Below are 10,227 nucleotides of genomic sequence, written 5' to 3'. Positions count from 1 at the left end.
TTGGGGTAAAGGTAAATGCTGTTGTATTGCCTACTGGTCAAGATAGTTGACTAGTTCTCTACCTTTGTAACCTTACCCTATCTGAACAGAAGTGGACTTAGGGGAAAGCACTTGCTAGACTAGTGTTGGTATCTGCAATCTAGACCAGCACAGTGACTGAACCTAATGTTCCGTTCAAAGGTGGAAAAGTTTGGTTATAAATGGAGAAAAGAAGGAATAGTAGCTGAGAGTAAAGAAATGAACAAATGGGTTATGTCATAAGGGAAATCCAGTATTACATCAATGCTCTGAAAGAGACCCAGATCAACTATGTCAGCTTACTTACATCAGATTGCTGAAAAAGGCAAAGCCATATGTTACTGAGGTAACTCCAGCTTTTGGAACTGAATCAAATGCAAGTCTGTAAATCTGAGTGTCCTAGCCTAGCACTGCAAGACATTTCTATATGATATAATGATGAACTGGACTAATAAATAATGAATGAATGGAACTATAGTAATATGTCAGTATATTTTAACTATCATGAATCTTTTGTTTTGAGAGATCCATAGTCAAAGACCAGAGGGTAGCCTGTGGTACAACAAGAAATGTGTTTGGTCTTTGTACCTGGTTCTTGGCACAGAGATCACAAAACCCTTGGAATTTCCTGAGTGTTTTAGGAGTAGTTTTGGTATTTCTAAGGAGCCCCTTTTGATCACATCTGAGTTTATAATAATGAGGTGACTTCAGTTGGGGCCCCTACATAGTCTCAGCATGAGGCTGATCACCAGAAATGCCAAGTGATAAAAGGGTGAAGTTTTTAGTCCTACCTTCTGACATTTGGGAAAGATGAGTGGACTGGAGATTATGCTCTATAAAAACTCTTGAGCAATGAGATTTGATGAGCTTCCCAGTTGGTGAACATATCCAGGTGTGAGAGGGTGGTGTGCTTAGAGAGGGGGGAGTGGGAGGAGGGAGGGAGGTTTCGGTAATTGGCCACAATAATCAGCCACATTGTATATCCACAAAATAAAATAAAAATAAAATATATATAAAAATAAGAAAGGGTATGGAAGCTCTGTGATGCTCCTCCCCCCCCCATAACTTGTCCTTTGCATCTCTTCTTTCTGGCTGTTTCTGAGCTGTATCCTTTGTAATAAAGTGGTAAATGCAATAATAACAACAACAACAACAACAACAATCATATACTGGATTTTTCCATAAAATTAAATTTTCATCAAAAATCATCATCAAGACAATAAAAAGGCAAGCCACAGAATGGGAGAAAATGTTTGCAGCACATGCATATGCCAAATGACTTGTATCCAGAGTATAAAAAGAACTCCCTCAACTCAATAATAAAAGGACAAACAATCCAAGTTTTAAAATAGGTAAATGACTTGAACAGACACTTCACAAAAGAAAATATACAAATGACCAATGAAGACATCAAATAGTGCTCAGCACAATTAGTCATCAGGAAAACGCAAAGTAAAACCATAGTGAGATGCCATTACACATCTACCAGAATGACTAGAACCAAAAAGTCTGACAACATCAAATGTTGGGGAAGACATAGAACAATCAGACTTTGCTTCTATTGCTGGTATAAAAACAAAATTACACAATCACGTGGGAAAAACATTTTTGCAGTTTTCTAAACAGTTAGTCATGTATCTATCTATCCCACGACCCAGTAATTTCACTTCTAGGTAGTTATCCAGGAGAAATAAAACCGATCTATTTATCCAGGAGGAATAAAAATATTTGTCTACAAAACAATGTTCAACAAGAGTGTTCGTTGTAGCTCTTCTTGTAATATCAAAAGCAGAAAACAACTGAGATACATTTGTTGGCTTACTCCTTTCTGCCCACAGATGCTGCCAAGGAAGTCTCTCATCCTACTGCAGTCATGTCTCATAAAGAGCTCGAATGGCTGTGGAAGATCCTCACTGCAACAGGAAGCAGAATAAAGAAAAAAAACAGAAGTCCTATAATTGGGGCCCAGCATATTAAGGCTCAAACTAAGAAACATGGACAGAATCTTATTAGAGTAAAAGCACCAGGGAGCAGAAAGTATGGACTTGTACTTGGCAAACATTTTTGCAGTGGGTAGGGCTAGGCACATTACACATCAACAGTGGTCATACTGAGGCTGGCAGACAGAAGCAACTTAGAACCAAGACCCACCAGATTACAGTATAGAAGCACATATAAGTTTTTAAAGAAATTTCTTTCTTAAAACTTTAAAAACACGATTGAGATTGGACTTTTGGATGAAAGCACTGGTTGAGTTCGGAGGAAATCAGAACCAAAAAAGAGAGAGAGAGAAATAAATGAAAAGGCATGAAATAGATAACTTAATATTTTATTTTGAAAGTATTGTTTCTTTTATTCCCCACAGTTGAAATGAATTGTGTGTTTTTCAAGATATTGACTATAAATATATTAATTTCTGTACCACCATACTGTGCCTAAATTAGCACCATGAAGAAATTATCAATAACCTATGAATTAATAATTGATTAATGGAACTGAAATCTCAGCTTGAACAAAATGCAGCTCTTTCTCTCCTACTTTGGTGTTAGGATGTGTATCTCCAACTTTTGTGATGAGGTTGTTCTCTATTCTCAGGTTAAGAAACAGGTAAAGATATGTCAACCTCTTTATTTATTCTGGGAATCTCACATGCTCCTCCTTAATCTAATTAGGGCCCCCTTTACCTCTTCGTTCCTTAGTGTGTAAATGAGGGGGTTAAGAGTTGGGGTTACTACAGTGTAGAAAAGGGTGAGAAACTTGCCCCGTTCATGAACATAGCGATTCTTAGGTTGTAGGTAGACACCTGTGACAGTGCCATAGAAGAGAGAGACCACAAGAAGGTGAGAAATGCAGGTGCCAAATGCTTTTGTCTGCCCTGCAGTTGACTTAATCCTCAGGACAGCCTTAGCTATAGCACCATAAGAGGAAAGGATGATGATCAAGGGCACCACCAGGAGAATGATAGTAGCCATGGACGTCTGGATTTCATTGTAGGTGGTATCTGTACTGGAGAGCTGAATCAGGGCTGGGACTTCACACACAATGTCATCTACTATTCTGTGGGAGCAGAAGGGTAACTGGAGAGTGGTGGTGGACTGGATCAGAGACTGAACCAGCCCAATCCCCCATGCCAGGATGGCCAACTGCAGACAAAGTTCTGGGTGCATGATAGTGGTATATTGCAGTGGATGACACACTGCTACATAGCGATCCACAGCCATAATGACAAGAAGGACACATTCAGTGGCACCAAGCCACAAGAAGACGTACAGTTGAACTGCACATCCAATGTAGCTGATGGTCTTCTTTGGACCCCAGAAATTAACCAACATCTGTGGAATGCAGCTGCTGGTGAAACAGAGATCTACCAAGGAAAGGTTGGAAAGAAAGAAATACATAGGGATGTGAAGCTTTGGATCCTTCACGGAAACAAGAATTATGACTATGTTTCCTGCAAAAGTCAAGAAATAAAACATCAAAATGACCCCAAAAAGTATCTTCTCTAAATATGGCTTGCCAGAGAAGCCCAGAAGAATAAAATCACCATGGCTGTCATTGCAAATTGTGACCATAGCTTCTGGAGTAACTGCCACTTTGGAGAATGGTTCAAAAGCAGTTGCTCAAAAACCCATGATGGTTCCAGAGACAGGAAGAAGGGCAGTATATGACTTGTTGGTTTCTTTCTACTCGAGGATAAGATTTTCACCTGCTGTATTTTGAGGGAAAAAAATTAAAAGATTTAGTGAAGTGCTTTCTTTAATCTTTGGTATCCATCATTCACTCTTTCTCGTTCTCCTTTCCTCTTTTACTTATTCCTATTTTGTATCTGATTAGAACTTTTCATTGTAAATATTATGTAAACTATATTTGAGCACCTGCTAGTGAAAATCACTTTGCTAAATATTAGGAGATGAGGAGATGTATTCCATCTTTGCTCAAAGAGTGTACACTTACCCCACTTATTGCACAGGTTTTTATTTACGGTACTGTTCAATGCATATTATCTTTCTGTCTATTCTTTTGCTTTCTTATTTCTCTGTGTCTTTGCATCTCACTTCATTTATCTTTCTCCCATGCTTGTCCCTCTTTCCCTCATCACTCCTACCCCTCTTTCTTCTCTCCTTTTCTTTTCTTTCTTTTCTTTCATCCTCCTCTACTCCATTCCCCCTTTTTACTTTCTCTCTTTTCCAAGGTTGAATTCCCTCTCAGCCACCTTTATGATGTGTGATCGTAGAAAATACATTTAACTTTATTGTTCTTACCATAGATCACTCTTTAAATTTTGTACTTGGAAAATGAGGGAAAATCATAGAACTTACACATGTTTGTTGGAAGGACTCGACATGAAAATACTAAGAGTTCCTGGCACATAGTCACTGTTCAGTGAATGGTAGCTGTAATTATCACAATGATGGTTGTGGTGATGATGATAATATTTAACAAATTGTTCCAGGTGCAAAACACCAAAATATATAGCCAAAGTTTTGCAGAGTATATGAGTAAAAATAACATTTAGAATAAAGGACTGCCATATCTCTACATTACATTCTTTGTAAAATAACCTGAAAATAATTTGTGCACACTTTCCTGCCGTTATAAATCATGCATATTTACATTACAAAGTTTCAATCTAATGAAAATATCACTTGGTCATTCATTTTAGTATTTTGCATTCTTCAACTTTAGGGACACTTGACTCCTGTTTAGTAATCTTCAAATTTCAGACACTAGTATAGTTGTATACTATTAACTGGTTCTAAGGAGGAGGTAATGATGAATGATAGAGAATGTGTACTGGAGGAACGCAGAAGCTTGGAATTAAGATTAAAACTTTAAAAATCATTAAAATAATACATTATGTCATATTGACTACTCAAGCCATGATTCTAAGAAAAATTATGACATAGCCTGATATTTACTATTACATAGTCATACATTGTGGTGAATTCTTAATCACACTTTAATGCATTTTAAGCAACATAGTGGTATGTCATACAGTTATAAACTTAAACTTTTCCCAAGCTTGCTGTAGATTTTGTCCTGACTAGCCTGGCCCTGTTGTCTCCTATCTACTCACCGTACCCTTACCCACTTGTGATAAGTCACATTTGACTTTATCCACATGCTATAAGCAGATTTCTCTGAAATTCTTTCAGTCAGTAGTTCTAGTGCTTAAAGGATATTTATTTACAAGAAAACTCTAGGCACAAATATTTCACAGGGCATTAGGATGCATTGATCTCTCATGGCTCAAATTTTACCATATTTTCATTTCACTCAAATTTTTCTTTACTAGGCTGTGAATTCTAGCAAATCTACATATTCTCTCTGTGTCTCTATTCTCCTTTCTGTGTCACTGTTCTTTCATGTTCTGCAGATTTTTTTTCAAATTACTGATGAAATGTTAGCACTTTGGTTGTGAATCTGAGTTTGGTATTATAGTAGAAGGGTAGTTGGATTTTCTAAAGAATCTGAGACTTGTGGATTTCCCCATGTCCAAAATCAACCTGCCTCTTATTCCATCCTTTGATATTCATTTACTTCATAGCCACTAATTTCTGGTTTCTATTTTTTATATGGTTCAGATTGCTCCTTCTTTCCTAGTTTTCTTTATTTATATATATATATATTTAGAGCAGTGCCTATATGTCTATATCTAATTCTTTATATCTATATACCCAGTCACCTATCCTACCTCTCTCTGTTCCTTATTAATCACTAATCATTTGTGTATTTTTCCCTGGAACAACTACTTGCAAAAAGTTCTTGGTTAGGGAACAGAGTCTTAGCCTAGCTGGTTTTCATTACACAGAATATAAGAATTCCCTTTATCTCTACTTCTGTTGAGATTGTTTTCTTCCTGCAAATATCAGTTGTCCCCGTGATTTTCTTTTAGTTCACCTCCTCTGCTTCTAAGAACACTATCTGGGGGAGTTCATGATGAAAGTCAATGCACCCCAATTATTATGGTTGCAGTGCAGAATACAGCATTTCCAGCTCACCTTCTGAAGTACATAGCTTTCCTGCCAGTGTATCTCATCTCTTCAGATCAGCTCTGGTTCCAGCAGACCTACAATGGAAAGCTCTATGTGGCCTTAGATTCTTCTCATACACACTCACAGTAACCTACCTCAAGCTCACTGTGTATGTTTTCCCTCCCTGCTCCAAGACCTTGTCTGACACCATGGGAGCCCACTTGGCACATGGACAAGTGCCACCTATAAGTGCAAGAGATTTAATGACCCTAGGGGAAACCCGCAAACAATGGAAGACGGTAGCTAGTGGATAAATGCTCTAGCCACTTCCTTCAGGCAAAAACATACTGTATTCTTTTCAGAAGGTCCTGAGAGAACTGAGCTACCATTGAAAACAACCTGGCTAATACACCTGTATATTGCCTTTCTTTCATATCTGTCTCACTCTTCCTGTTTCCTTACTCATTCTTCCTGAAATCACCTCCAAATCAGTTATTTGCTACTAATTCCTTATCCCAAACTCTGTTTTCAAGAGAACGTAAATTAAGACAGTTGGCTCTGGAAATGGTCCTAGAAATCAGAACTTCAGAAGAGTATTTGGGAAAGTAATCACTCACCAGTCATATTGCAGCAGGCCCTCCATTGTTGAGGGTAAATAGAAAAATGGTAACTCTTGACATGCTGCAACATCACCGTTAGTTATAAGCTTACCTATTGTGGCTGCGGAGGAGGTACAGGTGGGATGAGGTACATGTTATGTGGTAAATCCAGCCCTTGAAATGTGTAGGGATAATGGTAATTAAATTATTGACTAGTTAAGTGGCTTTTATTAATTGTTTTAGTAGTCTTAAAGAAAAAGAATAGCATACTCTAGTCAGCCAACTATCAACCTAGGGTATTAGTTCTCAAGCTGATTGTTAAAACAGATTTCTGGGCCCCACATAAAATGGAAGGAGTTACAAATTTTAGAGCCATGTCTGTTCATTCTCATGTAGCAATCCATTGTGAAGTTACAATTCATGTATCAGTCTTTTTCATTTTGGAAAAGGCATCTCATTCTGTGCTAAAGTGTGTCAATCCTTCTTATTTTGTCTTTCTTAAGTCTACGTAGCAGTACTTTCTATTTGTATGCTTGGAAATTCAAATGGTGTAAGTTATCTCAATGTTACATTATATGTTGCTATTCTTGTGCTAACTATATATTTCAGAGGAAATACTGTATAAAAAATGGTTTTTAAATTCTGAGTTTGAGTCTTGACCTCACCTGTACTGAGTGTGCAAATTATTTATTCTCACTGAGTCACAGTAGTAATAAAATGTAAATCACACCTATTTATTAGAGGTTAGTGAGAATTAGAAATTTCAGGCCCTGAACAGTGTTTCACATGCAAGTCAAGCAATGGTTGGGATATGGAGAGATGTCACCTGTGGTCATTAATATGTATTATAAATAAGCCATAATTTTGTTACCTGAAATCAAAACACTTAATACCCACCATAGCTTGTTGTGGGGATAAACTTGCACACATAAAATTTAGGATAAAAATTCAACTCAAAAAATTACATGAAGATGTTACCAAAACAAGCAGAATGTATATCAACTGCAGATTTAAATGAAACTCTTACAATTTCTATATTAATCAGCATTTTCAGCCTGAATTCAAAATAATTAAATTTAAAGCAGGGTGTATTATTAAAACACTTATTAAGTTAGGTTAGTAGGTAAGAAAAGGTAGGGGAATTGAAATGTATTAAGAACTTGCAATTTTCCATGCTTTATGATTATAATTTTGTATACTTTATGTCATTTGAATGCAATAATTTACTTCATAAAGTACCTCAAACTCAACTACTAGAAACAGAGGAACTACTTTTTAACCATGCTGCATTTCACGAGGGCTCCATTTAATTGACTGTAAATTATATTTGGTGCCAAGGTATTCATTTTAGTTCATCTAAATTCAATTCACCTTCAATAAGAGTATTTAACAGACATCTATTGACTGCTTCCTATCTTACAATTTTAGGGTGAAAAATAAGTGAGTCACCATGAATTGGGAAAATGAGAGCTCCCCAAAAGAGTTTATATTACATGGATTCTCAGACAGGCCCTGGCTACAAATGCCCCTTGTTGTGGCCATGTTAATATCATACACAAGGACTGTCTTTGCAATGTGTCCATCATGATGGTGTGCATTCTGGATTCCAAACTTCATACACCCATGTATTTCTTTCTCACCAATCTCTCCATCTTAGATTTCTGTTATACCACAAGCATAGTCCCTCATATGTTGGTAAATACTTGTTGCAACAAAAAGACCATCAGCTATGGTGGTTGTGTGGCCCAACTCATCATCTTTCTGGCCCTAGGAACCACTGAGTGTCCTCGCTGTTATGTCCTCCGACAGATTTGTGGCAATTTGCAGACCCCTCCACTATGTAGTCATCATGAATTGCTGGTTCTGCCTAAAAATGTCAGCCTTCTCATGGCTCACTGGTTTCAGCAACTCAGGCTTGCAGTCTTCTTTGACCCTTGACATGCCACGCTGTGGTCATCAGAAAGAGGACCACTTTTTCTGTGAGGTTCCTGCACTTCTCAAGTTGTCATGTGCTGGCACAAAGTCTATTGAGGTTGAGTCTTTTTATTTAGTGTATTAATTCTGCTAATGCCAGTGACATTGATCTTCATCTCCTATGGCTTCATAGCTCAAGCTGTATTGAAAATCAAGTCAGCCGAAGGGCGGTGAAGAGCTTTTGGGACATGTAGATCCCACANATGTCTGTTCATTCTCATGTAGCAATCCATTGTGAAGTTACAATTCATGTATCAGTCTTTTCATTTTGGAAAAGGCATCTCATTCTGTGCTAAAGTGTGTCAATCCTTCTTATTTTGTCTTTCTTAAGTCTACATAGCAGTACTTTCTATTTGTATGCTTGGAAATTCAAATGGTGTAAGTCATCTCAATGTTACGTTATATGTTGCTATTCTTGTGCTAGCTATATATTTCAGAGGAAATACTGTATAAAAAATGGTTTTTAAATTCTGGGTTTGAGTCTTGACCTCACCTGTACTGAGTGTGCAAATTATTTATTCTCACTGAGTCGCAGTAGTAATAAAATGTAAACCACACCTATTTATTAGAGGTTAGTGAGAATTAGAAATTTCAGGCACTGAACAGTGTTTCACATGCGAGTCAAGGAATGGTTGGGATATGGAGAGATGTCACCTGTGGTCATTAATATGTATTATAAATAAGCCATAATTTTGTTACCTGAAATCAAAACACTTAATACCCACCATAGCTTGTTGTGGGGATAAACTTGCACACATAAAATTTAGGATAAAAATTCAACTCAAAAAATTACATGAAGATGTTACTGAAACAAGCAGAATTTATATCAACTGCAGATTTAAATGAAACTTACAATCTCTATATTAATCAGCATTTTCAGCCTGAATTCAAAATAATTAAATTTAAAGCAGTATGTATTATTAAAACACTTATTAAGTTATGATGGTAGATAAGAAAAGGTAGAGGAATTGAAATGTATTAGGAACTTGCAATTTTCCATGCTTTATGAATATAATTTTTTATACTTTATGTCATTTGAATGCAATAATTTACATCAGAAAGTACCTCAAACCCTACTACTAGAAACAGAGGAACTACTTTTTAACCATACTGTATTTCATAACAGCTCCATTTAATTGACTGTAAATTATATTTGGTGCCAAGGTATTCATTTTAGTTCATCTAAATTCAATTCATCTTCAATAAGAGTATTCAACAAACATCTATTGACTGCTTCCTATCTTACATTTTTAGGGTGAAAAATAAGTGAGTCATCATGAATTGGGGAAAAGAGAGCTCCCCAAAAGAGTTTATATTACTTGGATTCTCAGACAGGCCCTGGCTACAAATGCCCCTTTTTGTGGCCATGTTAATATCATACACAAGGACTGTCTTTGCAATGAGTCCATCATGATGTTGTGCATTCTGGATCCCAAACTTCATACACCCATGTATTTCTTTCTCAACAATCTCTCCATCTTAGATCCCTGTTATACCACAAGCACAGTCCCTCATATGTTGGTAAATACTTGTTGCAACAAAAATACCATCAGCTATGGTGGTTGTGTGGCCCAACTCATCATCTTTCTGGCCCTAGGAGCCACTGAGTGTCCTCGCTGTTATGTCCTCCGACAGATTTGTGGCAATTTGCAGACCCCTCC

The 10,227-nt window shown here is 37.0% G+C and overlaps 1 protein-coding gene across 1 annotated transcript; it reads right to left on the bottom strand.

Annotated features, from left to right (window-relative positions):
• Positions 1-2,663: 2,663 nt before the first annotated feature.
• LOC103609415 (olfactory receptor 2H2-like) lies at positions 2,664-3,590 on the bottom strand. Its single transcript, XM_008593741.1, has one exon. The coding sequence runs from the start codon at positions 3,588-3,590 to the stop codon at positions 2,664-2,666; it is 927 nt and encodes a 308-aa protein (XP_008591963.1).
• Positions 3,591-10,227: the final 6,637 nt, after the last annotated feature.

The sequence above is a fragment of the Galeopterus variegatus genome, unplaced genomic scaffold, assembly GCF_000696425.1.
Source record: "Galeopterus variegatus unplaced genomic scaffold, G_variegatus-3.0.2 Scaffold9595, whole genome shotgun sequence".
NCBI lineage: Eukaryota > Metazoa > Chordata > Mammalia > Dermoptera > Cynocephalidae > Galeopterus > Galeopterus variegatus.
This window is presented reverse-complemented; position numbering and strand designations above follow the sequence as displayed.

What these genes read in the sequence shown, in the direction of transcription:
- LOC103609415 (XM_008593741.1), bottom strand. Translation starts at nt 3,590, where the DNA reads ATGGTCACAATTTGCAATGACAGCCATGGTGATTTTATTCTTCTGGGC.